The sequence below is a fragment of the Caenorhabditis elegans genome, chromosome X (genome assembly GCF_000002985.6).
Source record: "Caenorhabditis elegans chromosome X".
Taxonomy (NCBI): domain Eukaryota; kingdom Metazoa; phylum Nematoda; class Chromadorea; order Rhabditida; family Rhabditidae; genus Caenorhabditis; species Caenorhabditis elegans.
The window spans coordinates 10883338-10911168 of record NC_003284.9 but is presented as its reverse complement, the minus strand read 5'-3'; the positions used below and the strand labels follow the sequence as shown (position 1 = coordinate 10911168).

The 27831-nt window shown below is 35.3% G+C and overlaps 10 protein-coding genes and 3 non-coding genes across 16 annotated transcripts; 6 read left to right on the top strand and 7 right to left on the bottom strand.

The window, feature by feature from the left end:
- Positions 1-352: 352 nt before the first annotated feature.
- On the top strand, positions 353-5989 carry F47B10.8 (MARVEL domain-containing protein). Of its 4 annotated transcripts, none has more exons than NM_001270192.4 (7): positions 353-641; positions 4653-4786; positions 4991-5084; positions 5206-5315; positions 5370-5449; positions 5501-5577; positions 5628-5989. In NM_001270192.4, exons 1-7 carry the CDS (start codon positions 401-403, stop codon positions 5780-5782), a joined length of 891 nt encoding a protein of 296 aa, NP_001257121.1. In that variant the 5' UTR covers positions 353-400; the 3' UTR covers positions 5783-5989. The 4 variants fall into 4 exon arrangements, with proteins under 4 accessions (NP_001257121.1, NP_001257122.1, NP_001257124.1 ...); NM_001270193.4 differs by lacking the exon at positions 353-641 and adding an exon at positions 2523-2813 and having other exon boundaries at positions 5628-5986; NM_001270194.4 differs by lacking the exon at positions 353-641 and adding an exon at positions 2764-4391 and having other exon boundaries at positions 5628-5982.
- Positions 5990-6080: 91 nt separating this feature from the next.
- Positions 6081-7897, bottom strand: acbp-3 (Acyl-CoA-binding protein homolog 3). Its single transcript, NM_077421.7, has 4 exons — positions 7828-7897; positions 7624-7744; positions 6342-6435; positions 6081-6257 (listed from the first exon to the last, which is right to left on the bottom strand). Exons 1-4 carry the CDS (start codon positions 7886-7888, stop codon positions 6183-6185), a joined length of 351 nt encoding a protein of 116 aa, NP_509822.2. The 5' UTR covers positions 7889-7897; the 3' UTR covers positions 6081-6182.
- Positions 7898-8075: 178 nt separating this feature from the next.
- On the top strand, positions 8076-8221 carry F47B10.10. Its single transcript, NR_072054.1, has one exon. It is a non-coding gene; the product is annotated as an Unclassified non-coding RNA F47B10.10 (non-coding RNA).
- Positions 8222-9965: 1744 nt separating this feature from the next.
- Positions 9966-10030, top strand: F47B10.11. The gene has a single exon (NR_072053.1). It is a non-coding gene; the product is annotated as an Unclassified non-coding RNA F47B10.11 (non-coding RNA).
- A 792-nt stretch (positions 10031-10822) lies between these two features.
- F47B10.12 lies at positions 10823-10947 on the bottom strand. The gene has a single exon (NR_072052.1). It is a non-coding gene; the product is annotated as an Unclassified non-coding RNA F47B10.12 (non-coding RNA).
- A 107-nt stretch (positions 10948-11054) lies between these two features.
- suca-1 (Succinate--CoA ligase [ADP-forming] subunit beta, mitochondrial) lies at positions 11055-13491 on the top strand. Its single transcript, NM_077420.7, has 6 exons — positions 11055-11346; positions 11399-11489; positions 11764-11988; positions 12083-12298; positions 12598-12925; positions 12979-13491. The coding sequence occupies exons 1-6, from the start codon at positions 11063-11065 to the stop codon at positions 13140-13142; spliced, it is 1308 nt and encodes a 435-aa protein (NP_509821.1). The 5' UTR covers positions 11055-11062; the 3' UTR covers positions 13143-13491.
- A 1079-nt stretch (positions 13492-14570) lies between these two features.
- haly-1 (Histidine ammonia-lyase) lies at positions 14571-17602 on the top strand. The gene is made up of 11 exons (NM_077419.7): positions 14571-14915; positions 15078-15234; positions 15288-15390; positions 15436-15635; positions 15681-15911; positions 15956-16195; positions 16241-16432; positions 16486-16857; positions 16922-16986; positions 17033-17211; positions 17258-17602. The coding sequence occupies exons 1-11, from the start codon at positions 14844-14846 to the stop codon at positions 17478-17480; spliced, it is 2034 nt and encodes a 677-aa protein (NP_509820.1). The 5' UTR covers positions 14571-14843; the 3' UTR covers positions 17481-17602.
- On the bottom strand, positions 17492-18979 carry F47B10.3 (Serpentine Receptor, class T; the record flags this gene model as incomplete). The annotated part of the gene is made up of 6 exons (NM_077418.3): positions 17492-17954; positions 18002-18107; positions 18157-18295; positions 18340-18463; positions 18504-18837; positions 18895-18979. The coding sequence occupies 6 exons, from the start codon at positions 18977-18979 to the stop codon at positions 17600-17602; spliced, it is 1143 nt and encodes a 380-aa protein (NP_509819.2). The 3' UTR covers positions 17492-17599.
- A 213-nt stretch (positions 18980-19192) lies between these two features.
- F47B10.4 (ADH_N domain-containing protein) lies at positions 19193-19904 on the bottom strand. The gene is made up of 2 exons (NM_077417.2): positions 19744-19904; positions 19193-19606 (listed from the first exon to the last, which is right to left on the bottom strand). The coding sequence occupies exons 1-2, from the start codon at positions 19872-19874 to the stop codon at positions 19462-19464; spliced, it is 276 nt and encodes a 91-aa protein (NP_509818.1). The 5' UTR covers positions 19875-19904; the 3' UTR covers positions 19193-19461.
- Positions 19905-20612: 708 nt separating this feature from the next.
- F47B10.5 (uncharacterized protein) lies at positions 20613-22128 on the top strand. Its single transcript, NM_077416.4, has 4 exons — positions 20613-20751; positions 21604-21703; positions 21759-21882; positions 21929-22128. Exons 1-4 carry the CDS (start codon positions 20697-20699, stop codon positions 22010-22012), a joined length of 363 nt encoding a protein of 120 aa, NP_509817.2. The 5' UTR covers positions 20613-20696; the 3' UTR covers positions 22013-22128.
- On the bottom strand, positions 22063-22668 carry F47B10.6 (Phage protein). Its single transcript, NM_077415.3, has 3 exons — positions 22541-22668; positions 22373-22495; positions 22063-22254 (listed from the first exon to the last, which is right to left on the bottom strand). The coding sequence occupies exons 1-3, from the start codon at positions 22661-22663 to the stop codon at positions 22141-22143; spliced, it is 360 nt and encodes a 119-aa protein (NP_509816.2). The 5' UTR covers positions 22664-22668; the 3' UTR covers positions 22063-22140.
- A 1258-nt stretch (positions 22669-23926) lies between these two features.
- T21E8.5 (DHC_N1 domain-containing protein) lies at positions 23927-24997 on the bottom strand. Its single transcript, NM_077414.4, has 4 exons — positions 24835-24997; positions 24477-24545; positions 24330-24425; positions 23927-24191 (listed from the first exon to the last, which is right to left on the bottom strand). Exons 1-4 carry the CDS (start codon positions 24889-24891, stop codon positions 24117-24119), a joined length of 297 nt encoding a protein of 98 aa, NP_509815.1. The 5' UTR covers positions 24892-24997; the 3' UTR covers positions 23927-24116.
- Positions 24998-26440: 1443 nt separating this feature from the next.
- Positions 26441-27666, bottom strand: T21E8.7 (GED domain-containing protein). The gene is made up of 4 exons (NM_001270191.2): positions 27507-27666; positions 27384-27452; positions 27075-27197; positions 26441-27032 (listed from the first exon to the last, which is right to left on the bottom strand). The coding sequence occupies exons 1-4, from the start codon at positions 27600-27602 to the stop codon at positions 26661-26663; spliced, it is 660 nt and encodes a 219-aa protein (NP_001257120.1). The 5' UTR covers positions 27603-27666; the 3' UTR covers positions 26441-26660.
- Positions 27667-27831: the final 165 nt, after the last annotated feature.

The following is a 27831-nucleotide window of genomic DNA, read 5'->3' as shown; positions in this document are numbered from 1 at the left end:
CATGCTCTGTGAAAAAAGTATCCAATATTTTCCTCTCAAAACGCGACTAGGTAAGTGCACGTATAAACGATGCAAGATTTGACCGACCTATCCATTACCATAAATTTCATAAATCATTTACTTCTCACCTCTCGCGACCACCACCGGTGGCATGAAGACGAGACGTAGGGGCAAAAAGAGCAAACAAAAAAGAGTTTTGTTTTTATTTTGTACCTGGTATCAAGCACCAACGAGGTGCTCATCGTTTAGTGAAAAGCGCCGATAGTGACAGCAGTTGTGTTGGTGTAAGACAATTAGTTTGAGCTGCCTGTGGTAGAGGCATTTATTCGCACTCCTCCTTGATATCCGTGTGTCTGTGCCAAAGAGACCACACCCACCCGAAGAGATCTGTTCAGTTCAAATGGCGCGCAATGCGAGGACACCGCCATGTCCGACACCAACTCCAGCACCAACGATTGCACAGTGTCATTCGATTCCATCGATCCGAATTGAAAGATCTAAAGATGAAAATGGGATATCAAAAGAAATTGTGTCCGCACCAAAGCCAACGCCACCTCCCAGAACTGTTACATACGGCAATACATTAATGCCTACGGCAAATCGTCTTCCAAGACAGCCGAGACAAACATCATTGCGATCACGTAAGTCATTTTATTCGGTACTTCAGTAATTATTTTATTTGTCAACTTATTTGAAACGTGAATAGAATTGTCATTATCAGGCTTGGAAAATATCGTTTCTTGAGCCTAATAATTAAAACGAATGTCACTTTTAAAGGCTGAACGTTAAACTTTACAAATATGGGGTTATAATACACAAGCACCTTTTATTTTTTGTATGTTCATTAGCTTTACGTAGTTCCTTGACCGTTATGGATATTTATGTAATAATTTAGTGTAAACTCTCCAATTTTGTAACTTTCTTTATGACGATCAACTCCAATTTTTTTACTACTCTGCCCAGTTCTAAAAATAACAAAATTTATTTATACTAGTTGGTAGAAAATTTGAACTTTGATACATTTTGAAAAACATTTGGTTTCACTTTTCTAATTTGCTACAAAAAAATTCTGGTTCTTCCAAGATTTATTTTTCGAACTTCCTTCTTAAATCCAAAAAGATTGCTTCAAAAGCAGCTGACCTCATTGCATTTGTCTGATACATTTCATCAATTTCTCGCCCATACAACAATTTTTGTGAACCTAGAACTCATCACTATTATCCACACAACACACACACACATGCATGTCCAACCAATAATCATTTCATGTGATAGCAACATCTATCTCTCATTTGCCCTCCTTTCCCATTTGTACTCTCTAATCGGACCAGTGACGGATGTTAAAGTATGAATCTCGGTTTAAAACAAACATAGGATTTCACGTCCGACAAGACAAGCCGACGTAAAGGGTCCTTGTCGAACGATGATCGATCATTTCGCTGCTGTGTCATCTGCGGGGTCGATTAGCGGTTAACAAGTGGATATTCATTGAATTAGAGTCCAGGGTCTGGCAGAACTTAAGGACCAAAGTAGCAGGAAACATAATTACTCAATGGGTGTGAAATCAAGTGACAAATACAATTAGACAACAAAGTGACTGTTACTTCAAAGTTAGATTTAAATTTTTCAAACATTTGGTGCTGAAATGGGAAGTTTTTATTTATTTATTTTTTCCTCGTATATTCAGAAACATTGCTTTTACTTTGCAACAAGTTAGATAGTTACTGCATTTTCTCTATTTGTAGTGCAGCCTCTAATAGCCTTGCATCACTACAAGCCAATCATAATTTAGTTTATCAATCAAGACTAAGACAGAATATATCACATGAGATTCAAAAATACTTGAACTGAAAAATATTTTATTAATTTATGCGAACGTTTTGGCTGGTAATGGCGTGAATCTATGATTGGTTATAAATCAATTTCAAGGAACATGTTTATATTAAAATTAAAATGATAATTTAACAACTTTTGCTTGATATTGAAATTTCACAAGTTATTCTAGATGCCGATTCCCTCTTAATCGTCGGCTTGTAAATCCTGAAAAAAAAGCATACACTTCAAAAATTGTAGAGTAAAAAATTTTCAAACTGAAAACGAGAAACATTTCCAAAACAATATCAGACAATAAATAAAACTTTCATGAAATAGAAAATAAAAATGTTTCTCTAGTTGAAATAATCTAGATAAACTAACTTTGAAATCTGAACTGAAACTTTCATTTTTTACCAAAAAATAAGATTATTTCTTTCCGTACTTTAAACTAGCATACGCCCCATCAATTCTTTTTCTGATACATTCCACAAGTAAATAGGAACAAAGTGTTTCAAAGGAATCTCATGTTAAAAGTAAAGTGTCAATCGAGTTTCACAAATTTAAAAGGCAACTTATATTCCTAAATTTCTCGAACGTATTCTATCTCAACTCTTACTTTCTTTGCACGCACACCCTTTTCCAAATCTCATTGACACCATGAAAGAAATCTTCGGATCAACTGTTGTTTTCGGCACACACACGAAGTGTTGAAGCCGCAAGGTTTCTCCAAAGAAATTGCGTCGTGTGTGTGTGTTCGAGAAAAAAGAAGAACTGACAATTTTATTTTGATTCTGTTCTATTCCATAATAGGCGTCTTCGTTTTTTTCAAAAATAAAAATAAAGAAGAAAACGTGAAAAAAGTAAATATAAGAATCGAATAAATTGGAAAAGAAGAATGCGCAATGACAATGGCATGAAGCGTTCTTCGAGTATGCCCAAGTTGTTGATGAAGAAGAAATATAATATTCATTCGATTCCCGGCATCATCGTTCTAAAAGGTAATACAAATGAGATAGAAATAAATAGAAGGATGACTACTAGGTAGCTTACTCTTCTGACTACAATTTCTAGAGTGATGTATTTTTAAATCACTCGGATGTGTTCCTCGAAGTGTATCTTTCAAGAATCCGATAGCATCACTGTTAAGTTATTTCCTGTTGAACAACCATATAGCTTTGTGAGCTTTTTTTGTAATTTATCTCTATCAACGTAGACTTTTCCACATTACGTGAACATTTTAAATATTAAAATGTTTTTTAACCTGCTTATCAAAGATGGAAACTTTGTAACTTATCAGATTACCATCAATCCACATTAATCTGTCTCGGTGGTAAAACTGAACACATTTTAGCGGATTTGTCTCCACCACAAAACAAGTCGTTTTTATCACAAGTGTTTTCTATTTCTTTTTGCTTCTTTTCATTTGTTGTTCTACTCCCACCACCAGGTAACCTGATACTTTCCGGTTGGGAGGTCCTTCTTCTTTTCTTTTTATTTGAAGAAATTGGCGGAAAGTCTTAAATTATAGCAGTAGCATGCCCTATGCTTTCACTCTACTCTAAATTGTTGTGGCTGATGATATCAATATCACTATCAGAAGTCAACAATCTCAATCTCTTTCTCACTTTCCGCAATCATAATCACTCATTTTCAAGCTCTAATGTGTAAACTCTTATCAACAAAAAGGCTTCCGAATGATAAATGGATTCTTCTCCTGTTTTTATTTGCCTCTCACCTACCTTTTCTTCCTCAATATCCATCCTCATTCTTTCGTCATTACACATCTCCTCCCCAACTGATCTACCACCAGGCAAGACGTATTGGACCACATAAATATCGGTTAATAGGCGCCACCTATCATTGATAAGGGCGTGAAAAGTGCGCCGAAGGTAGATGAGCTTTTCAAAGCACGATTGGAGCAATTGGTGGTGCATTAAATGCGGGGAGAAACGCAAAGCCTCCAATATTTTTTCCAAAAATTTAAAATATGTATGCTTTGAAAATACTATGGCAAATGGACATGGTAAAATCAATTGTGAAAATATTTAATAAAAAAATTTTTCAAGCACTTACGGCTTCGATTTTTATTTCATCATCATTCCCAACAAAATCATCATTTCATCAACAGTTCTCAAATTATATTTAATTTTTCAAAACCGAATTGTGTTTAAATGATCACCTGTGGTGTGTTCAACCGAGTAAAAAAGAAGACGAAGCGCTTGAATGGCAGTGATTTATGTTTTTTTCTAAATCCAAGACGTGCCCAAAACAACACACATGCATATCCATATACTGCTCACCTCAAAAATCAAAATTTGGATAAAAAGTCTGTCTGCGTAAAATTGAAAATCTGCTGATACTAGAATATTCAAGGTTGCCGATAACTCAAAAACGATCGTTTTTATCACGCTATTCTAGAATAAATAATTCTGTGCACGGAGTTGTTGAAGCTTCTACAAAATTTTCTTCATTTTTTGATTTATTTTCTGCCATCCTGTGTCTGATGAATTTTGAGCCGTATTCAGTTGTTTTGGAATCAGATAACCCTGACTGTCCAATTATCAAGATTCCGCATTGTAAGTCGATTTTCTTTACTACACTTCTATTTTAAAAACATAAAAAAATGCTCAGTTCTTTTTTACATTTATCCTCTCAAAGTTAGTAAAAAGTGGTCAAGATTCAATTTCAACATTGTTTAGGACGCACACTTCTGTTATTGAATCTTTTCTTTCCAAGATGTTGTGCATTCACTTTTGGCACATTCTGAGCATTCATGAGCAAGGACCGAAATATTATCTACTATCGTGATCTCTACTATTACACTGTTATGTTTGCAGATGCAAACGGAAATGAAAACGGAAACGGAAACGGAATAATGAAAACGCCGCAACGGGAAACTGTCGTGAGCCTGGGTTTCACGGAAGATCCCATTCCTCCCAACAGTTATTGCTGCAATTCTTGTCATATTCAAGTAAGCTCGCATATAAAGTGTTCCCTTTTACTGGTTTCAGCAGATAGTCAGTTTTCAGATAAAGTAGAATAAGCGACTGCAAAAAAATGTGTGAATTTTTTTAAAAATTGTTGACTATAAATGTGATTTGAATAGTTTTTCTACGATGCAGATAATAAAAGAAAGTTGAAATATAATGTTTAAAAAACAACAACAACATTTCAGAAAGCGTGCCGAGCAGTTGCAGTATTTGCCTTTTTAGGATTTATCATAAACCTTGTTCTATATTTTATGGGCATCTCAAAACTCGGTCTAAACGGTAAGCACGTCACAATTTCTTGTTTATACCAACTATTTGCATACTTGTTTTGCTAAATTTATTCAAAATCCAATTTGTAATTCATTCATATAATTCTTTTCTCTATTTTTCTTTTTTGCAGGATATCTCGAAGCGTTCCTTCTTATATTCGACTGCATTTCTCTGCTGACTCTGTTTTGTGGTGTCTCAAAGCAACGTTCGGGATTGCTGAAGCCGTACTTGTTTTACAATGTATGTTTATTTTTTGCTTCGTTCTTTTTCATGAAACGTATAATTATGTTGCAGGTAATATGGAACTTTGGCATGATAATTTTGTTCCTGGTTTTTGTGTACCACATGTTGAAGGGAACTAGTGATGTATCGAGGTTTTGGGAACTAACAGACTCGGAACAAACTAAAAACAACTATATTTACAGGAACATCCTCGACAATCTTAAAGCTTTGCGATCAAATCCAGATGAGTATCACTTCCGATCAAGAGAAAGTGTTACCAGTGAGAACGATTATACTACTTGTGAATATTTATACTTCAAAATTTTTCAGCTGCAATCCTGGTCACACTGGGTGTGATGGCTGCCATGTCGTTTGTTATAGTCATAAATTGCATATTTTTGCATGTTGTCTACCGCACTTTTCAGTTTTTTGCATACCAGGAAGACAAGAAGAGAGAGGAAATGGATAAAAAGGAACGCTTATAACCTTTGCAATGTTTTATCTGAAATGTTTAACCTCGTGCTTTCTATTGAACTATCTCTTACACACAAACATTATGTTGATCTCTTATGTATTCCGAATTCATTTAATTTCCTTCTCGGGTGCTCGTCTGATTTTCATTTTTATTTTATATTGTGGATTTAAAATTTATTCACAGTTTCAACTCTACTGCAATAAAAATTATGTATACATACAATGTTCAAATTTCACTATTACAAATGCAATTCATAGTTTTCATTTTCATGCAAGATTCTTCCAATGTACAGTAAAACTATAGAGTTATTCAATTTACAAAATTAATTCATATTTATTTAGTATCAAGAAGCAATACAAATAATTATATTGTTCGAAATTTGAAAAAAAAATGTTTATGATAATTAAGATTTACTTTCCAATGAGAGCGAGGTTGGTTTTGATGACTGGGTCAATTTGTTCAAGCCAAGCGGCAACATCAAGTTCCTGAAAACAAAGTAATTCTGAACGTAACTACTAGTTTCTGCTACAAAAACTTCAAACGTTTGCCGACAAGACCCATTCACATACCTCGGCGATTTTGTCAAACATGTCGTTTAGAGCCTTGATATAACGCTCTTTAGCTTCATCTTGAGACACTCCTTCGAGCTCTTTCCATGAGTCCCTGGAAATCGGATTAACTGGGGTTGGTCAGGAAAATGCCAGTAAATACTGTGAGCCAGTTGGAATTAATTGTTATTTTTACATGGCTTCAACATCAATAGTCGCAACGTACCATTTTCAGACAAGTAGTTAAACTATTTTGAGTTATTGGAACTGACCCATCTAACTTTTTCAATTACTATTGTACATTTTATTAGAAATGTGTACTATTAAAAGTGCACTAAAAATCGGTGTTTGAAAAATTATACCAGCAGTCTGTTTAGAATTGCGATCTTAGCACTCCACACTTTTACAACTTTTTTTTTAGCGCCAGCCAATGAAATAAATAGAAAACATTACAAGATATACTACCTTTTTATGGATGTTTCAAAATCACGACTGTTATAATTAGATACGATCACTCGTTCTTTTGAAACTTTCTGATTTTAAATAATACTTGTATTTAAATTGCCTTTTTTGTATTATTGCCTTTTAGAATAAAACCTTCACTATCGCCAGCATTGAAATAATGTTCCACCAACACATATGTTTGATGGGTTCGTTCTTTTTATTCATGAACGAGTACTTGTGTAATATCAGTACACCAAAAAATCTTTTTAATTTTTTTCAAAAATACAATATGAGTTCTTTTTGAATTTTAGACTTAGGAAAAATCTAAACCTAAAAATGAATTGAGCATTAAAATGGTTATTTACGTTGTGGTCATTTTGGAATTTTATCCATTGCATACATTGTGGGATACAGTAACTACACAAGTACCCATGAACGGAATTATTTTTTGAATCCATGTTTCTACAAACGTGAAAACATTAATACAGGCTTCGTGTTATTTTTAAGGGGTATTTCAAACATAGTTTATGGTTTTGAAGAGACCAATGATCAGAAACGACACTCTACATTTCTTCAAAACTTTTTATTGATAATTTCACAATCATCCGTTCCTACTCGTTTTTTGTGGCACCATATTCGAAGAAAATGATAATTGCATCGTTTGCAGACACAACGCCGACATTTGTTGCATAGCGATAAGTTAATATATATTGCGGTCAAAAAATCAACACACATAACTCACGCAATTCTGATGCAGTTTAGCTAGCCACGCGGTCATGACTCATTTGTCAATGAAATAAGAAAAAAAGAATTCCCCTTTTTCGAATCAGACAAAGGAATAATGAAAAAAAAAACTGACCACTTCTTTCTCTCGATGATGGAGAAAATTCCTGGTCTATCGGTGTTCACATCTCCGATAGAAGCCTGTTTGAACAAAGAGTAAAAGGTAAGCTTCTGATCATTGCTGGTGGCAACTGGTCCTAGAAAAATTGTAAATTTAGCTTTGAATCAACTACATCATAGCATAGTTTGTAGCATTGTAGCGAATCAAAGTCCAACGTACCTGTTTTTGGAAGTTTCTGGATGATTTCCACAGCAGCGTCGAACTTTTCTTGAAGAGACATTTTCTGAAATAAGAAAGCGTTGAAATTTTTAGGTTAATGAATAGATTAAAAAGATTAAAAAGTTCGAAGCGGTTTTCAAATTGCAAATTGATTGACTTTTTCAAAGGCCTTGAAATAAACTACACCTATTTACTTAGTTATCAAACACGGTTTAAATCAAACAAGACATCAAAACGAGACTAGAATCCAAAAAGTACAAAACAGGGAGAACTGAACGTGAAGAAATCTGTGAGTAGTGCCGTTGGGCGCCGTCAGCCCGATCGGATTTACAAGGACAAACGGGCTGCTGCTGTTGACCTAAATCTTTTCCCTGGATATAAAGATGACCCATTCAGTATCGTGTCTTCCCGTGAACAAGACGTCATCTTTTTATCATTGGCGCTGGTCTTCGGGAAGGACAGTACAATTAATTGTCCGGAAAACTGCGGGTGAGAGATTACACTCATTTAAAGGATACCATTGGAGAATGGAATAGGATAATATCATTTTGAGAAAAAAATAGAATAAATTGAACTCAGGTATTTGACAATAGTAAAAACGTGTATTCTTATTGTTAGAATTTACTTCTAAATTGAAATTTATGTGGTTGCTGTACATCAAAAAATGTTCAAAAACCATATGAAATATTTCAAATCTTTTTAATATAAAATGTAAAAAAATTCTTTGTAGAAACTTCAATATACTTTCAAAATAAAATACACACGTACCAAAATGTATTTCACTTTTCTTGTAATATTCAGAGCATAACAAAAAGTGGGAAACAATCGAAAATAATAATAGAAAATAATCAAAGTTTACCATAAACTTCAAAAAAAAGTATAATATATTTATTTTATGAATTCACCGATTGTTGCCTTATTTTCTCTGTTGTTCGTATATTTTGCAAACTTTATGAAGACACCCAGTTTAAAAGAATTGAATGTTTTTTGAAATTTACGACTGTTTCCGATAAGTTACTCGTTTCAGACAGTTTAATTAAATCTTCAATTTTGCCAAATGCTTATTTGGATTACGTACTTATTAGTTTTTTTCTCGGATAAACAAGGAAAATACCTAGTTTGGAGTATAAATAATTTTTTAAACGTTAAATTTTTAGTAAATGTTTCGTAGATGAATTTTTGTCCCTCATAATGCTTGACGGTCGTCTTTTTTCAAGAATTACAAAAATCACATTAAAAGTTGAAAATAGGTTTTTAAAATATACAAAAAGATCATGACAAACACAATGATACAGACATCACATTAGATTTTTGACTATACAACGTGTTATCTGATAAGAACATGGAATTCAAGTTGCGTAGCTGCAGCAAACATTAGTGGCATGACGTTTTACTGGAAAGATAACCTTCCATGTTACTGCGACTAGTTTCAAATTTGGTGCTTAATGACCACGTGAGACTTTGTTGCGTGTTTTTATTTTGGTGGCTATGTTTTTCAAAAAATTTACCTGTCTGACAAATAGTAACAAACACATGGTAACTGATCAACCGTATTTATAAGATTTTAGAATTTTCAACAAAGTTAATTTTCTTTATAGAATAATTATTATAGTCACTGTTTTTACTGTGGTTGTATAATGTCGTTCTAAAATAAAAATAAAAAACTGTTCTGCTGAGTTCAGTAATAAAACTTTGTATTCATTTATACGTTTTCATGTTTTCGACGTTTTCATTTTTGTTTTCGTTTCCACGTTACGTTCCACGTTGTCACCTTTGTAGATGTAGAGATGATTTTGGTGCCTGCTCTGGCTGAAATTGAAGAGTGGTGTATTTTTGATCCATTACATTTCAAGAAAACATGTAAACTTTAAGAGACTTTAATCTATACATGTACATTGCCAGACAGTAATACTTTTTCAAAGATCAGTAAATACCCAATTGAATCAAACGAAGAAATATGACGTCTTTCTATCCACCCACTTATCCAATGCAAGACTCTGTCTATTCTCTCTCATTTTTTCTCACCCAGAGCGAAAAAATGCCTTTTGGTTTTCCAACTCTACGCTCATTTTCTTCTTCATACTCAACATCCTATCTGTTTGGCGGGAAGAGAGTCAAAGAAAAAAGGGAAATAGAGTTGTGTGTCTCACGTTGGAACGGCATGCAAGAAGGACACAACAACGCTGCACACTACACGCAGATGGGTCCTCTCTCTCTCGTCTTTCCCTCTGACAATTCCATTGATCCATCGTTGTCTGTCTCTATGTCCCGGGGAAACATAGAGAAGAAGAGAAAACCTTCTTGTTTCCTCGTTTACCCCTACTGATAATTTCATCCAACTCAACCTTTTTTCCTCTCGTTGGCCCCTCTTGTTTTGATGTGACATGGATGCACGGAGCTTGATTGCATCCAATTGTTATCAATATTACTTTAGTTTATTTTATATGTGATTATGGGAGTAGTTATTTTAAGAGGCCGAATTCCTTTTTTTATGTGAAATCTCGTGGGTTTCCCAATTTGAAATTAATGTTTTTGGCTAGTACGCTGTTCCAGTTTTTTGTTTAAATTAACATTTATTCCAACTGATCATGCATTTGAAAATACGAATATAAAACAAAATCTTTGATATTCCTGATCCCTCGGCAGTCTGAAATTTGAATTCCTATCTTTGTTTTTTTAGGAAAACCTTACAAGTAGCCTCTGATCGAATCCGCCATTTATTTATTATCAGTTCCCTTTCTGTTTGCACTTTTCCTGTCTTCACCTCCTCCGATACTTTGTACCTTATCTTTTCTGCGAACAATCTATTCTCCACTTTTTGCCCAACCACAACCACGTTGCTGGCCGACGATCTTTGAGAGACAGCGTATGTCCATCTTTCTGCCTCTACCGTTTCTAGACATATTTTAAAGCTTTTTGTTCAATTTTTGGTTTTCGACGGTTTTAAATCATTTCATATACCTTTTCTCAGATGTAGTAGATATTTTCTGTCTAGGTATCACCTCATTGCCACCCTCTCATTCTTGCATTGAATGCGCGTAGCCTCTTGTGCAAAGGAGAGGGCAAAGTCCGCAATGTGTCGTAGCGTCCCGTGTGTGCACACAACTGTTTGTGTTGTTGTCTTCACTTTTATCCTATTTCCATCCCTATTCAGTTTTCATTCTTTTCTATTAATTTTCTACTTTTAGGTTATTCGCCAGTTTCAGAGAAATCATTATATTTTTCAGGAAAAAAAATGATTGGAAGAATCAGTCAGCCGCTCCTCAACACCTCACAGAAATTCATGGCGCCGGCCGCCAGAACACTTATGCTCCATGAGCATCACGGAATGAAGATTCTGCAGAATTATGAGATCAAGGTGCCACCATTCGGAGTTGCTCAGGATGCCGAAACCGCTTTCAGTGAGGCTAAAAGAATCGGTGGAAAGGATTACGTCGTCAAGGCTCAAGTTCTTGCTGGAGGACGTGGAAAAGGAAGGTTCTCGTCCGGACTTCAGGGAGGAGTACAAATTGTCTTCACGTAAGTAGCCATTCCATTCAAATGTTTAAATTGTCAAATATGTTAATTTCAGCCCAGATGAGGTGAAACAAAAGGCTGGAATGATGATTGGAGCTAACCTGATCACCAAACAAACGGATCATCGTGGAAAGAAGTGTGAAGAGGTACAGCTAAAAAATTCAAGCTGAGTGATAATGTCGTGAGACGCTACACAATTCGATACAAGTTAATTCTTGTAGCTCAGCTGTTTTTCGAGACAAACAAGTTTTGATGAATTCGTACACACTGTGCAAAAAATCTAAAAAATGCAGATGAGCCATATCTAAAAATTAGATGAATAGGAATTGAAAAAAAAACTTCACTGCCGTACAAAAGATAAATCACATTTAATATATTCATTTTTAGTTAAACCGATAAAAATATAAATGAATGTTTTAGGTGATGGTTTGCAAACGCCTGTTCACCCGCCGTGAATACTACTTCTCCATAACTCTTGACAGAAATACCAATGGACCAATTGTTATTGCTTCTTCCCAAGGAGGAGTTAACATTGAAGAAGTTGCCGCCACCAATCCAGATGCCATCGTGAAGATGCCAATTGATGTCAACGTCGGAATCACTAAAGAGCTTGCTCACGAGATCGCCGTTAAGATGGGATTCTCGGTACGTTATTCAACGTTGGATTATATGAACACGTAGTGCAAACCTAAATATAAATATGCCCCAGGTTATATTCAAAAATACTTTAAATTTTCAGAAGGACTGTGAACAACAAGCTTCTGAAATCATTGAGAAGCTCTACCAGATGTTCAAGGGATCCGACGCTACTCTTGTCGAAATCAACCCAATGGCCGAGGATGTGAACGGAGATGTCTACTGCATGGACTGCAAGCTCCTTCTTGACTCCAATGCAGAATTCCGTCAAGCCAAGCTTTTCGATCTTAAGGATAAGAAGCAAGAGGACGAGCTCGAGGTAAAATAAGAGTCGTATTCAATTGAATTGAATGGCTGGCGGAGAAAACGGAATTCCCTTAGGAATTGCGCAGATAAAAGCAATAGTGCATATTTTCCCTTTTCGGATAACATTAAAAACACTCATTGCCAAATTGAACTTAGCAAGTGAAATTCAGCTATTCAAATATTGAAGAGCAGATCTGAAGCTAATTTTTTTAACGCCAGTAACCAAATATTGCTGGAAACTTTTATACATGTAAACTTGTCGTTAAACATTTGAAACTTGTACAAACGTAGTTTTTATGAACCATCGTTTAGATCCGCGCCGCCGCTGCCAACCTCAACTACATTCGTCTTGATGGAACCATCGGATGCATGGTCAACGGAGCTGGACTCGCCATGGCCACCATGGACATTATCAAGTTGCACGGAGGAGAACCAGCCAACTTCCTCGACGTTGGAGGTGGTGCCACCGTTGAACAAGTCACTGAAGCTTTCAAGATCATCACCGCTGACAAGGACAAGGTCTCAGCCATTTTGGTGAACATCTTTGGAGGAATCATGAGATGCGATGTCATTGCTCAGGGAATTATTCAAGCTGCCAGAGAGTTGGACCTCAAGATCCCAATTGTTGTCAGATTGCAAGGTTTGTGGAAACTGCTCAAATTATTTTTTTAAACATAATTTTTATTTATTTAGGAACAAAGGTTGAAGACGCCAAGGCTTTGATTGCCACCTCCCAACTCAGAATTCTTCCATGCGATAACCTCGACGAAGCCGCCAAGATGGTTGTCAAGCTTTCCAACATTGTTGATCTCGCTCGTGCCACCAACGTCGATGTCAAATTCGAGCTTTCCATCTAAAAAAGTACACATTTACTTTGAATTTAATTTTCTCCGGTATGAAAATGTTACTTTCAATTACAATTTCATTTTCCATTTTACTGTAACATTTACCTATCCAATCTCTCACGTAAATAATGTCACTGGAATTTTCAATTATTCCTAGTCATTGCAAAGCAGTTTTTTTGCTTTCTTTCTTAAAAGTGTTTGGTAGATTTTAATGTTTTTAACGAGTACGCTATTAGTTTTTTTTTTACTTCGTTCCCCGTTTTTATTTTATTGTTCTCTTATGAACGTTCTTCTCTTCATTGCTTTCTTTGTAGCTCACACAATCAGTCTTCTCATTTTGTCCAATAAACCTTTGTCCGACATTCTATAGACTGATGACTAACTTTGATCATTTCTGCATCGAGACCGTGTGATGATGAAATCATGTCTCATCTCCCACGTGGTAATAAAATTAAGATAATGTGAAGAGAGGAATCCGGTTGCCTGGTCGCCGAGTTGAGGTATCATAAAAGTTTAGTGCCCAATTCTGATCTATGCCGCACCTTAGTCTGATGTTTTATCTCGTTTTCTTCCGCATCAATTATAGAGCTGTAAAGTCGGTATGAATATCAAAGAAACAAAGAACCAATAATACAAGATCAGTTGTTAAACTTACTCACAATAAAAAGGATGACGGTGGTTTTTGAGATTTAATTTTTTTAAACAATGCCACTTATTTAAAATAAAAGTTTTAACTATTTACGATTTTATTTGTAGCTTTTTAATGTTTTCATATGTATTACTAGAAAACTGAAACCAGAGTATTCACAAAAATTTATAAATCGAAAATTAATCACAGCAACAGATAGGTTGAGACCATACAATGCTCATATACTGCTAGAAGTCGATTCTTGCGCAAGTGCCGTATGGTACTGATTTCCTATAGTTGTAAAGGGGCATGTATAATTTTTAAGATAACATTCAAATATTTTGTGTTTGTTCTAGTTGAGTGTGTTTCAAAGACATTTTACAGGAAACCTTTTAAGCACTTAAAATGCCCTATCAGTCTTTAATGCTAAGAGTCAGACTTTAGCATCTTGTTTCTTGGTTGTTTTCTTCTCTGGGAAACTTACAATGTTTAAAACATGTTGTAATGTTTTGTTTTCTTTAAATAATTTAACTAGTTTTAGTTTTAAAAAAACCAAGATACAAAAAAATTGGAATGTATCAATAAAATCACGATGAAATATGACATATTCGGAGAGTATCACTTGAAGGTTCATTGTACTAGTGATTTTTTTGTTTAGTCCACCAAAAAACCACTATTCAGTCTCAATCGTTTTTTGTTTTCGTTTGCCGTATCATGTTCTATTTCATCATTTCATTGAAATGTATAATCAAAATCAAATGTTCAATGAAACTGATCCACGAGGGCAAAGAAATTGAAAAACGCGCTTTAATTACTGTCACTGTAAGACGTCTTCGATTTCAATACTCACCTTCTTCCAATTCTAACCAATTTCTCGTTTATTTTATTGCTGGATCTGATTGCTAGAGCCATGTGATAACAACGCGCCGCCGACCCCTTCGGGACAGAACCCATTCTGTTTTGATGACCGTCGACAGCCGTAAAAAGGTGCAGTCACGAAGGAAGGTGAAGACGTGATCAAACAGTTCCCGCCCATCTTTACCTCATTCGTGGTTTAGCAGACGTCTCTGAACACCTGCAAAGCGATGCGTCTTCAAGTCCAAATTGGTACCGAATGCGTGGTTGTCCCATGCAAACCTGATGATACTATTCACGCTGTAAGTATTTCAAAGTGACATGAGTTCCCTTGCTTGTTGCTCACGCAATGCTATTCGACTGAAAATTTCAATAGTCCATACATCATGTTGTCGATTTTTTTGGTTGCAGTTGATCTGAAATGTTCAAATTCTAAGTTTTAGTAAGAACAACTAAATTTTTAGGTGGCCAAGAAGTCGGTCGAAAAACTTCGTCGTCTCCGTCCAAAGCTACCACTTGCTGATGACTACTTCGAAGTACGTAGAACTGTTGGAAACTCGCTTTTGGACCCTGAAGATTTGGTTTCCGACGTTCTGAAAGATAGTGATTTCATCATTGTCGGTATGTAGTTTTAAAACAAAAAGTTATTTAATAATATTTAAATAAAATCTCAGCTGCAAGCGTTGAAGAAACAGAGGATGCGAAGGAAGCTAAAAAGCAAGAAGAAATTGACAATGCTCGTGCTGAAATTGAAAAGATTGACAACCGGAGAAGAAAGTAAAAAGACATTTTGAATATGAGTAAAACTAAATTTGATTTCAGGGTTTCGTTTGCTGATTCTTTAGCTCCGATGGTGTTGGCCCCACCCACAAAACTGCTCATTCTGGATGGAAACAGTTTATTGCCTGAAGATCTTGTGAGATGTGAAAAGGGAGAGTGTGCTATTCAATTGTCCATGGAATCGGAAGACCGTATCAGAAAAGCAAGAACTTTCTTGGAAAAGATTGCTTCGGAACATAGAGGTAGACATACATTACAATTTTAAAATTACCGTCTTCATTATTCAGCTGTTTACGGAGTGACCACTGGATTTGGAACTTTTTCAAATGTCACTATCCCTCCAGAGAAATTGAAGAAACTTCAACTCAATTTGATCCGTTCCCATGCAACTGGTTATGGAGAACCACTAGCTCCAAACCGTGCACGCATGTTACTGGCTCTTCGTATTAACATTCTTGCAAAGGGACATAGTGGTATTTCTGTGGAGAATATCAAGAAAATGATTGCTGCTTTTAATGGTAATTTACAAAAAATACTGAATGTGTTCACTGAAAAGTTTCAGCATTCTGCGTTTCGTATGTTCCACAACAGGGAACTGTAGGTTGCTCTGGCGATTTGTGTCCACTTGCACATTTGGCGCTCGGTCTCCTCGGAGAAGGAAAAATGTGGAGCCCAACCACTGGTTGGCAACCGGCTGATGTAGTTCTGAAAAAGAACAACCTTGAACCTCTTGAACTGGGACCTAAAGAAGGGTTGGCACTGATTAATGGAACACAAATGGTGACAGCACTTGGAGCATATAGTAAGAGAAGCAGTAAAATGCAATGCACATATTTGACTATTTCAGCCCTCGAAAGAGCCCATAATATTGCTCGCCAAGCTGATGTCATCGCCGCCCTTTCACTCGATGTTTTGAAAGGAACTACCAGGGCTTATGATCCAGATATTCACAGAATCCGCCCTCATCGTGGGCAAAATCTTTCTGCTTTACGCTTACGCGCCCTTCTTCACTCAGAAGCTAACCCATCTCAAATTGCAGGTATGCAATGGTTTTTGTGACCAAACTAAGAAATTAAAAACTTATTATTTTAGAATCTCATCGTAACTGCACCAAGGTTCAAGATGCTTATACGCTCCGGTGCGTCCCACAAGTACATGGAGTTGTACACGATACCATTGAATTTGTTCGTGAAATCATCACCACCGAGATGAACTCTGCCACCGATAACCCATTAGTATTTGCCGACAGAGAGGAAATTATCAGTGGTGGTAACTTCCACGGCGAGTATCCAGCGAAGGCTCTTGATTTCTTGGCGATTGCCGTTGCCGAGCTTGCTCAGATGAGCGAACGCCGTTTGGAACGTTTAGTGAACAAAGAGCTCAGTGGACTTCCAACTTTCTTGACTCCAGACGGTGGTCTAAACTCTGGCTTTATGACTGTTCAACTTTGTGCTGCAAGTTTGGGTACGTTGTTCGTGTTATGACAAATAACTCGATTTTCATACTCAATCAAACACATTTGTTTCAGTTTCTGAAAACAAGGTACTATGTCATCCATCTTCGGTCGATAGCATTCCAACCAGCTGCAACCAGGTGAAAACCCAACTTAATAATAAGAAACACACTTTTTTATTTATAGGAGGATCACGTAAGCATGGGTGGATTTGCAGCCCGAAAAGCACTTACCGTAGTTGAGCATGTTGAAGCTGTTCTAGCCATGGAATTGCTAGCTGCATGCCAGGGAATTGAATTCCTCAAACCGTTGATTTCTACAGCTCCTCTTCACAAAATTTACCAACTTGTTAGATCTGTGGCACCGTGAGTGAAAATGCACACACTTACATAATTATTCTACTTTTTCCAGACCGCTCAACGAAGATCGCTATATGAAACCTGAGATCGATGCTGTGCTTGAAATGATCCGAGAAAATCGTATCTGGGAAGCAGTTCTTCCACATTTGGAAACTTTGGAGGCTATGGAGGAGCTTGACCCAGATGCCCTCCGTCAATTCACAAAGACACCAACTGGAATTGTTCAGGATCGTTCAATGATCCCAATTTCCGATGATGAGGAAAGCATTGAATAATAAACAACCAGTATTCAAATTTCATTCATTATATTTTATATACCGTATTTTTTCACCAAATCAATTGAATCATCATAATCACAGACATAAATCAATTACTCCGCAAAAGAAAATACTTATTATTGAACTACTGGTATCTCATTTTGACGCATGGGAAACTGGGACTGATTATAAAACGTCATCGGAACTGGTACAAAAAGGGGTTGGTATTGGTGTTGGAAGTCTTGCGGATATGCCTGTGGATACATATTAGGCATAGGGAAATATGGATAAAGCGGAGTTACAGGGTTATATGGAACTACTGAGTTATTGGGGTAAGTGACAATTGGCGGATTCGAAATTGTACTAATATTTGACTGATCCGATGGAGTTGGTGAACCCACCGAGCCTTGTGAAATGCTATCTCTTGTAACAAAAAACATTCGATCGCTGTTATCGTTGTCTGTTGTGAAACAACAAGGAAAAATTGCTTTTCTGCAATAAAAAATTGTTTAGTTGTTGTAATTGTTATTCCAAGTTACCTCAAAGCAGGTAATGTAATAAACATTATTAATACAGTAGCTGCAGGATACAAGATGGAGAACAAATATTCTTTGTGATGAATTGCGTTAGAGTTTGAATACGCCGCTGAAATAATTAGAGGTTATCTAAAAAAAAAATTATTTTGATTTCTTACTCAAATAAATTTGTCCAGCAACATCAGACATTGTGAGTAGTAAACCGGGAATATTCCAAAGCATTATACACTTGGCATTTCGAACTGCTTCATGCTCCGATGTTGGGTTAGATTTGCAACAGAAAGCGCAAAAGATAGTCTGAATTATGAATGGTAACATTAGAAACTGTGTTTTGTGCAAACCACAGTAATAGTCAGTGGAGCAAGTACCAGGATCAACAGCATTGATATAAACCCTAGAATCATTATTTGCCAAAACAGTGCTGCTTGAATGAGAGTTATGAAAAACAGGAGAATGTATGGCCATCTGTAAAAAATTTCGCAGGAGTTTTCGAAGCTGAACTAACCGTGTATATGATTTCGTTACTGGTCTTTTCTTCACTGCTACAATTATTGACTGCCAGGAATAGAGCACCATTCCATATTGAAAGTTGAATAAGAAACTGGAGTAACAAAAAGAAACGACGGAATCGTGAATCCAGCTCCAAAAAGTGTAAGATGAAGTGTAAAAATAAATTGAAATAAAGTATGCCACTTCTACACTTGTTTTAACCAGAAATGGAGCAAATATTGTTGCTAGAAAACAAAATACAGAATCTTTTCTGGTATTAGGTATTGATGCGAAAAGCGTTATAACAAAACAAATTTCACCAGCAAGGAGAAACGCAGAAAATGGAGTCCCTACAAAAATTTTTGTAATACATCAATCTGAACGTTAGGGGGATGTATTTTTTGTACCTGCGGTGAACGATTCAACCAGAGTGGCTAAAAATCCGTGATCCTTTTCAATGTGACATGATGAACCATCATCGTCGCACTGCATCATTTTGAACTGGAAATCTTTCAAGCACAAATGAATGCACACTCACGAGAAGTCAAGCGGCGCGTTCTTGATTACGCCGTTGCTTGGATACAACATAGCGCTGTAATTATAATGTGTGCGTGCTCGCGGAGAACTGGCTGCACCTGCGTAGATGTGTTTATCACGTTTTCAGAATTTATGAAACTTTGATCAAAACCGAATTTTTCATAAAAATTAGGAGTTCAATTTTTATTTATTATTTTTCAAACAAGAAGAGAAAATGCAAAATGAATTCAGAATATCAACAGAACCTTTGCTTCAAAATTTTTTTCTTTGTTAACTGTCCAGAGAATAGAAAAAAAAATCGAAAAAAGTGTAGATTATTGCTTGTGAATATTGCACAGATGTGAGGAAATTAAGGGGAAATGGGAAAAAGTACATTTCCCATTAAACACAAGAGTTTTCCAAGTTAACATTAGGGGGAAAATTATGTGCGTAATCATTTAAACTGGCGGGAGGTCGTTGATAGTGATGCAAGCAGGCTTTGGTCCGGCAGTTTGGTTGGTTCTGGCAAAGAAACTGTATGGAATGTTGGAGACACCGCAGGTCATGCTGACGACTGTGTTGACAATTACCTTCTTGCAGCGCCTGAAACGTTAAACATGGAGCCATTGGTTTTGAATATTTGTATTTAGAAATTTTTCTGATATTAAACTGACTCAAAAATGTGTTCTTATTGCCACTCAAAAATGATGCAAAAATTTTCATGAATTGGTAAAACTTACGCAAAGAAGCTGGTTTGTTCAACGGCTATGACAATTCCTGGATAGACATCGTCATCGAACTCCTGGAGCTTTACAGGTTGCTCCTCGATAACATTGACGCGCTCGATAAGGATAGAGACTTTAGACTGCATTTGTGAACAGTGCACACTTGACAGATGAAGTGAATGAAAGTGAATTGAACTAGGGTTAACTGGCGAGCACATCTGTCACATATATTTGCCTAAAATTTTTGATATTTTCAAATGCAACATGTGGTTAACACCTGGGATATTCTTTCTTTTCCCTTTTTTGGTGTGCTCAACCGAAATCATCATCGTACAATACTGGTTAGAGAAGATATTAATAGAAATATCCAGTTACAAAAATACTACAGAATAATAATATTTTAAACGGTTCCATGAAACTTATTTGAGCTCATTCCAAGTTTTGTGAACTGTTTTTGATCGAGTTGAGTAAAAAAAACACAGACGTAAACAAAATCTTCCAAAATACTTCCTCCCTCTAGACAATCTCAATATCACAAAAAAAATGTTACGGGAATCAAATGAATTAGAAATGAAATTTCATATCGAATATATATTTTTGTTAAAAGTGACGTATTTTGATGTTACCTAATTCAATGGTTTTCTTTCGAATAATGTAAGTTTTATGGGGAAATCTAGGATAAACTGCGGTGTTTTTCTGTTGCAAACCCCGATTTGTAATAGATTCTTGAATGTTGTTTTAAAATAATCTTCATTCCTACAGCTGATCAGTGATATACATTCAGCTAGCTGATCAATGAGAATGACCAAGACAGTTCTCGTCTTCCATTCGGGTCAACCTCCCATTCTTTCAGGACAACTGTTTTCTCTTCTTTTCTCTTTTTCATACAACACTTTGGGCGTTGTCTCTTTTCTTGGTCATCAGTTGAACTTTTTGAAATAATCGATTTATAGGATTTTGGTCCCAAAATGGGTAACGCTATGTACACGGATCAGGTAGTGTGCCATGACACTATGGAAACTTGTGAGTTTTTTTAAAGAACGTATTAAATTGCCATAATTTTAGTTTAGTTGGAAAATTGTTTTTTTTAGTTAAACTTTTACTGCTGGTTTTTAATTTTGTGGTTTTCATTGAATAAAATATATTTTCAGCCGATGGGTGATCAACGTTGGTAATATTATGTACACTCATTGCCCGAAAATGTTCTTAATTCAACAAAACACGAAATAAACAAAAATAAGATAAAAAGTTGTAACAAAAAATAACGTAATGCAGCAAAAACGAGGCGTAATTTGAGATCATAGCTACCGTATTTTTTCTATTGGTATTGCATTGACTTTTTGCCAAAATTTCGGCGGAAATTTCAACAAATTCGTCATTTCAATGGATAAACTAAACATAAAAGCGTTCAAATAGGTTGAAACAGTTGAAAAGTATGTATTTTTGTTTAAACGGCGTCATCATCACATTTTTGTAAAGGTTTGATTAATTTTCTAAAGCAGTTGGGCACCGGAAAGTTATTCTTGCCGCCTCTATTAGGCTTGCACCCCTACAGATTAATTGAAAATTAGTCTTGCATGCTAGGCTAAAAGAGGAAATACGGTATTTTAGCAAGTTTTTGTTTCAGATTGATTTAACCAGTTTTATCATGATTTTTGGTGTTTCTTTTAATTTTAAATTTCGAAAACATTCGAGCATTGCCGCATGTTTGTTCAGGTACAATAAGTTGAAACCCTATAAAAATTTAACTCAACGCGAACACATTTTTAACTGAATTCCGAGAAATAATTTGAATAATATTAAAACATTTTTCTTGCTATCTAAACCCTACTTTGAAAAATGGTAGTCTGCGATACTATGTAGAATTATTTCTAGGTCGTTCTCACTGCGATAAATCTGAATGTGTATTCATGGACAATTGCAACAATATGGGTAAAAAGTTCGTCTGTATCCCATTCGATCCAAAATTTATGATGTAAGTTCTTCAACTTTTGTGTTTTGAATGCCTACTTATAGCATCCTAATTTCAGGTGGTTAATGATCATTTCATTTTTTATTGTTCTGCTCACTTGTTCTTCCCTTGTAGCATGCTACATTTGTCGGGCAGTCAGAAGATCATATCAGATGCAGGTTCAGTACAATTCAAATCGAGAGGTATTATGAATAAGAATTGCCATGTTCCTAAGTCCCTATTTTGCAGGTTGTATTTCAAAATCCGGGAAGGGTTCATCATGTTCAATATGATTCACCAAGAAGAAATGACTATGCACAACAGAGATATTGAGAAACTTTTATGACGGGGAGTTCTATAAATGGATATGTTCTACACCATATGAATTGAAAATAAACTACTTTGGAAATCACAATTTGTTAATTGGTCGAATTTGATAATAACATAGTAAGCAAATGAAATCAAACATTGAAATTATCATCAAACCGTATGAAATTGTTAATGAAACAGATTTTGAGAACTCTTTTCACAGCTTCAAGGCGATACACTGATCGCTCCATTTTCCCAATCATGGCCTGGAATATGTTTTACATCTTAGTTTATAATTGCAATCAGTTTTGGTTTTAGGTACAAGGAAATTGAGTGAAAGTTTATTATATTTATATAAGCGTTCAACTGTTTTCTTTGACTAACCACAAACTCCTCACTAGTAGTCGCTAACGGAAACTCGTTGTTAATGACGCGTTGGCCGGTTCCAAAAGCTTCATCATAAATTTCAAGAATGTATTCCTGTTCGGACATGCACTCCATTTCAATCTTAAAATTGAGCATAATTTGTGAAAAGAAAACTATTGGACTTACGACGGTGCACAGTTGGCAAACAAGTTCGCGATATCTTGTGACCAAATCATCTAAATGCTGGATATGCTTCTCATGGCTAATTAGATTGAGCATACCAGTGAGATCATCTAATTTTACAGACATCTTAAATGTTGTATTGTTTATGATTTTTATTGAAATTTAACTTAACTTGAGTGATAAAGTTGACAGAAATAAGTATTTGTAAATGAGAAAAAGAATATAAGCATAATTTTTGTGGGGAACAAAAAGATGTGGTTCGTGTGATAAATGAAAAGACAAAAAATAACAAAAACATCAAACTTTTTTTGCCTTCTTTTAGCAAATTAATCATCAAAATTCCTCATAGTGTTTTGTCAGAATGCCACAAGAATTTTTGTTTTGAAGCTACAATTCAAATTAATAAAAAAAAACTGACATAAAAAATAAACCAAAACAGTCCCTATCGGGTGTTGGTGCCTGTGAAGCTTTTCATACTCTAAAACATATAAAACAATGAAAATATTTTCAAAATCACTACTCGAAATTGACTTCTAGTTAGATTTACTTGAAAAAAGAAAACGTTGTATGGCAAATCTAATAATTTAGCCTAAGTAAACAAAACGCGTAAACTATGAAGCTTTATTCAGAAGACGGATAGAATTTCAAGTGGCAAAGTGTCCTTATTATAATTACACGTTTCTTTCTTTTTGTCACTAGTTTTCAGCACGTTTTGTTAAACTCGTGTTTTAGAGATGACACGATATATCTTGAAACGAATTTTGATTAAAATATTGCGAAATTGTTTACGAGGTTTATGGATCATGTGGAATATTGGGTTTTTTTCAGCTGTGATACGCCAAAATGAATATACAATTTATAATATTCAAACTATTCTTGTTTATAACGACGTAAAAAAATTGTACTTTGAAGTAAAGCTAATAGCGTTGTTGCCAGAGTACGATGGAGGTTTTAAATCATAAGATTAACCGACGCATTTAGGTTTTACAAAAGAGACAATTAAAAAAACCAGCTCCTTCTGACCAACCGGACCTTTATAGTCTAGGGTATCTACATATATCCAAAACCATTAGCCTATCCGACCTCATGGCAACGCACTGCAGCCTCGCTCGTTAATTAACCTTTTCACAACAAAAAATGAAAACCATTATGATTTCATAAATCAACTTTTAGAAGTAAAGTACAACCTGTAAGGAAATAACAAAAAAAGTTCTAAAACATTGAGCACAGGAGCTCGTCCCAAACAGTAGAAGAGTCATGAGGCCAGAAAGTTTATGACAAGTGAACGAGTCTGAAATCCATCGAAGCTCTTGTCCGGTCACATCTATGTGTCTTTTTAGTTCTAGACAAGCAAATTAATGGTAAAATTAAAATTTTTAAAGAAATACTTTCAAACTTATTTTTATTGACACCAAAGAACATATCAGCCACATTATTAAACAGGAACAGTTGAAAATTTAGCGAGAATACCAAAATAAAACTAAAATGACATGGTTAAAAATATAAAAATCGAAAAAAACCGCTCCTCTTTGAGCAAGCATCATAAAAATATGAAAAAAATCAATCTGGTTCAGGGAAATCAATTATTACCATGGAAGGAAGCAATCATATGACGAAGGGAGCTGTTTAACTCAGTAAGTGTCTTTGAGTAACGCTGAAATTAAACTTTATTAAATATGTGATTACAATATTTCCCACTGAAACAAAAATGCAAAACATTCAAACTTTAATGGTTTTTCTGTTTGATTAAAAATGTTTACTGTACAAGAAAATAATCAAGAGAATCACATACCACAAAGTTTCTTTCTCCACGAACAGAACAATACGCTCCTTTTCGCCGAATCGCCTCAAAATGTTCCTTGAAAACGTGAAGCGAGAACTCAGTAATCTAAACGATATTGAGTTATGAATAGGTGTATATATTTCGAAAAAGTTTTACCATTGCCTCCACTTGAAGGATAAGAGTGGTGTGCTCGTTGCGAGTTTTTAAAAACTGTTCAGCATTTATCTGAAAATTGATAAACGCTTTTGATCAAAATGCTGGCTAGTTTTGTTTTGGCCAGGCCAACTAAAATTTTGACTAAAAATTCGAGCATGAGCAAAATTTGTGTGCGGGCTCGGGAAAGTTAAACGTTTTTTTGTAGAAAAAAATATTTTTTCGCAAAAAAGCTTCGTACACGTTTTGAACAGTCCCAAATTTTGTATACAAAAAATGGGGTTGCTCAATGAACAAATGGTAGTTATGCATGTCCTTCTGGTGCATTTCATATCAAAATTGTTTAAATATTGGAACTCACAATATGAATTTTCCGGCGAAGGTCCATCACTTCTTCTAGTAGTGGAGCAACTTTCATTTGGCGACAATGAAGAAAATTGAAGATACGTGTGCAGGTGTCTCATGAAAAAGACAAAAAATAAAGATTCAAGAATTGCAACATAAAAAACACGAAATGTTTTGCATAACAAGAAAAGTCGTAAATGTTTCCCGAAATTGAAGTGAAAGCTTGTGCGCACAAGCGTTGCCCTAGTAATCGAAACACATAAAGCTCCCCTGTTTTTTAGTATTTGTTAAAGTAAAAACAGAAAATATAATAGAAATAAGCTTTGAGGAAAAAAATTGCTACTCAATGCTATGTGAAGTTTTTTTTTGAACTTAGACGGAGGTGGGCTTTCGAAATGAAACACAAATGGAGAATGAAAGTGAAAACTGTTGTTTTCTTGTATTAGTAAAATGTTATTCATTTTCCCAAAATATCTGTCGGGTGAAAGCATTGTCAACAAAGGAAAACATTAGTAAAAATTGTTGAACTCACATAAAAATACAAGATGGAAGTTTAACTTTCAACATAAAATGTCACGGCAAATATCAAAATAGGTGGTTTAGTAGTTGCGCCGATAACGGTTACTTTGCTCTATCTAATGGGCCAAAAAAGGCAACGAGGAGTATGAGAACTTCCCGGCATGGTTGGTCTTTTGGTGTCAGAGATAATAAAGTATTCTATTCACTCCGTGCAAAACAACACAAAGAGCGATTTTTTAAGAAAAATGTTTCTGTCATGGATGAAAAAAAAGAACATTATATTTTGTGTTCAGCAATTTTGAGATTATTGTGAAACTCTAAAAGGATACTTGTATTACATGTTGTGTCGAAGGATGGGCTAACTAGCACTTGTGGTGAAAATGTTTGAAACTGCATACATTGTGCAATAATAACCAAATATCACAGTACAAGGTTTCGGAACATTTTTAAAATTTTTAATGTACAATGAGTAAATCTGCAATAACTTTGTTTTCACTTTTTATGGAAGTGGTGCAAATAGTGTTACTTCTATGATTTTCACACTACATTTTGAATCTTTTTAGTTAAACATTGGAGAGGTTGAAATTTGCTGAATTGCTCTGAATTGTTCAAAAAACTTACATATTTCTTAAGTTTGGCAATACTCCATAACTTGGATTGAAAAGATTCAAAATTCTAAAACTCTTCGGAATGTTGTATTTTGATAATCGATCATTTTGTCAGTTTGAAAATTCTACTGGCGCAACACCACCCTTTAAAATACCGTTTTTTTTTCTTTCTCTTTTCTAGAGTGACGTGCGAAACTAATTTTCGGACTTCTAGATAATTGCAACGCTAGCAAGTGACCAACTAATAGAGGCTGGAGTAAGAACTGTGTTATGTTATAAAATCATTTAAAGTTTCACCAAATTTTCATAAGCTTTGATGAGGGTGCAAAAATATTATGCAAAAAATGTATATAATATCTGATTTCAATTCTGCTGAAAAGTTTACCGACATTTCAAAAACTGACTGTCAGTTTTTGTCCCTATCTCTCCAAAATCTTTTAAATCTGTATACCCAAAAAAAAATCCTATTAAATTTGAGTAGCAGACAGTAAAATTTTTAATAGAAAACTCGCTTTATTCTTTTTTTTTTAGTAGTTTACAATTATTAAAATGTGTTCATACATGACATTTCAAAACAAAAACTCGTTATTAATGAGGAGCTGAGAAAATTGCTCTCGGCAATTATTACTAAGATAATAATTCATTATGGTACATCATTTACATATTACTCCGTGGAAATTAAATCAAAAAATGGCGACTTGATGGAAACATGCATTCAAAATCCGAAGCACCCGAAGAAAAAGCTGCCCCGTCTTCGTGGTGGTTCTTCGTTGTCATTCCGTTTTTCGCGACGTTGATTAAGAAGGAGATCAGTTTCCTCGGCTTCTTTAATGGCATCAATGAGCTCTTTGCGTTTGACACGGTCTTCGTTTGCCTTACTGTTAGAAGCTTCAACTACATCATTTTCTGAAAACGTGAGTTTCTGCGCTTTCGAAGATCCAGCAGCTTCCTGCTCCAATGCGTTCATCTTTCTAGTTTCTTCTGCTTCATCCACCATTCTTTCTCCGTAGAGTCTGATGGAGACCTCCATGAATTCTTTGACTGGAAGGATGACGTTGAGGACGTCAGTCATACGCGTATTGACAATCTGTAACATATTTGTTTGATAAACATGTATTGATTAACATACTCTCATCACTTCATAGCTTGATGCACGCATGTAATCGAAGTCAGTGATGATTTCCATTCGAGCTTCGCAAGTTTCCAGAAGTTCAATGATGTGCTGCCAGTTTTCCATAATTTCGTGATCCAGCTAAAAATTTCAATTTGTGACAAAAATTTTCTTGATAAAAGGTTATACATTTGATGAAAAAGTTACTTGAAGGGCATTATTTCCTAGTTTTCTCGAAAAGTTTGTACCAATTCTGTCATCATGATTTCAAGCTAAGTCAGATAATTTAAATGCTTTCCAGGAGACTTTTTGTTAAAAAAAACTTACCGCAAATCTGATGAAGTGACTCGCCTCATTGAACGTTCCCCACTGCTCCAAAAACACCTGGTCCAAGTTCTGAAAAAATTAATTCTTCACATGGTATTCTACATAGTCTCTTACTTTTCTTACCTTGACTCGTTTTTCCAAATGTTTTGGCATTTCAACAGCAGATCTGACCAAGCAACTGTGTGAGACGGCGCGCTTAATTCCAATGATCAAGCTCATGCAAATCCCCACGCCAGAAAATAACGATTTTGAAAAGACAAAAAAAAAACAAAATCTTGAGAGTCAGAAATCGATGGGAATTTATTCGCCCTGTTTATAGGCAGCAAAAGACAAAAATATGGGAAAGAAACACAGAGGGGCGCTCACTGTCAAATCGCGGAACACACATACACATAAAAAATTTTGTGCGGGGAAAAACGAAACAAAAATTATCGAGAGAAAATATCGT

Coding starts and splice junctions, on each gene's coding strand:
- F47B10.6 (NM_077415.3), bottom strand. CDS start 22,663: ATGTCTGTAAAATTAGATGATCTCACTGGTATGCTCAATCTAATTAGC. Junction 22,496..22,540: donor TTTGCCAACTGTGCACCGTC/GTAAGTCCAATA, acceptor CTCAATTTTAAG/ATTGAAATGGAGTGCATGTC. Junction 22,255..22,372: donor CTACTAGTGAGGAGTTTGTG/GTTAGTCAAAGA, acceptor AACATATTCCAG/GCCATGATTGGGAAAATGGA.
- T21E8.7 (NM_001270191.2), bottom strand. CDS start 27,602: ATGAGCTTGATCATTGGAATTAAGCGCGCCGTCTCACACAGTTGCTTG. Junction 27,453..27,506: donor ATTTGGAAAAACGAGTCAAG/GTAAGAAAAGTA, acceptor TAATTTTTTCAG/AACTTGGACCAGGTGTTTTT. Junction 27,033..27,074: donor CAAGCTATGAAGTGATGAGA/GTATGTTAATCA, acceptor AATATGTTACAG/ATTGTCAATACGCGTATGAC.
- suca-1 (NM_077420.7), top strand. CDS start 11,063: ATGATTGGAAGAATCAGTCAGCCGCTCCTCAACACCTCACAGAAATTC. Junction 12,299..12,597: donor AGCAAGAGGACGAGCTCGAG/GTAAAATAAGAG, acceptor ACCATCGTTTAG/ATCCGCGCCGCCGCTGCCAA. Junction 12,926..12,978: donor AATTGTTGTCAGATTGCAAG/GTTTGTGGAAAC, acceptor TTATTTATTTAG/GAACAAAGGTTGAAGACGCC.
- F47B10.4 (NM_077417.2), bottom strand. CDS start 19,874: ATGCAGTCTAAAGTCTCTATCCTTATCGAGCGCGTCAATGTTATCGAG. Junction 19,607..19,743: donor GAACAAACCAGCTTCTTTGC/GTAAGTTTTACC, acceptor TTAACGTTTCAG/GCGCTGCAAGAAGGTAATTG.
- F47B10.8 (NM_001270192.4), top strand. CDS start 401: ATGGCGCGCAATGCGAGGACACCGCCATGTCCGACACCAACTCCAGCA. Junction 4,787..4,990: donor GCAATTCTTGTCATATTCAA/GTAAGCTCGCAT, acceptor ACAACATTTCAG/AAAGCGTGCCGAGCAGTTGC. Junction 5,085..5,205: donor CTCAAAACTCGGTCTAAACG/GTAAGCACGTCA, acceptor TCTTTTTTGCAG/GATATCTCGAAGCGTTCCTT.
- haly-1 (NM_077419.7), top strand. CDS start 14,844: ATGCGTCTTCAAGTCCAAATTGGTACCGAATGCGTGGTTGTCCCATGC. Junction 14,916..15,077: donor CTGATGATACTATTCACGCT/GTAAGTATTTCA, acceptor CTAAATTTTTAG/GTGGCCAAGAAGTCGGTCGA. Junction 15,636..15,680: donor GATTGCTTCGGAACATAGAG/GTAGACATACAT, acceptor TTCATTATTCAG/CTGTTTACGGAGTGACCACT.
- T21E8.5 (NM_077414.4), bottom strand. CDS start 24,891: ATGAAAGTTGCTCCACTACTAGAAGAAGTGATGGACCTTCGCCGGAAA. Junction 24,546..24,834: donor TTCGCCGGAAAATTCATATT/GTGAGTTCCAAT, acceptor ATCAATTTTCAG/ATAAATGCTGAACAGTTTTT. Junction 24,426..24,476: donor TCCTTCAAGTGGAGGCAATG/GTAAAACTTTTT, acceptor AATATCGTTTAG/ATTACTGAGTTCTCGCTTCA.
- F47B10.5 (NM_077416.4), top strand. CDS start 20,697: ATGGGTAACGCTATGTACACGGATCAGGTAGTGTGCCATGACACTATG. Junction 20,752..21,603: donor CCATGACACTATGGAAACTT/GTGAGTTTTTTT, acceptor AATTATTTCTAG/GTCGTTCTCACTGCGATAAA. Junction 21,704..21,758: donor TTCGATCCAAAATTTATGAT/GTAAGTTCTTCA, acceptor TCCTAATTTCAG/GTGGTTAATGATCATTTCAT.
- acbp-3 (NM_077421.7), bottom strand. CDS start 7,888: ATGTCTCTTCAAGAAAAGTTCGACGCTGCTGTGGAAATCATCCAGAAA. Junction 7,745..7,827: donor CCAGAAACTTCCAAAAACAG/GTACGTTGGACT, acceptor CAATTTTTCTAG/GACCAGTTGCCACCAGCAAT. Junction 6,258..6,341: donor TGTTTGACAAAATCGCCGAG/GTATGTGAATGG, acceptor CTTTGTTTTCAG/GAACTTGATGTTGCCGCTTG.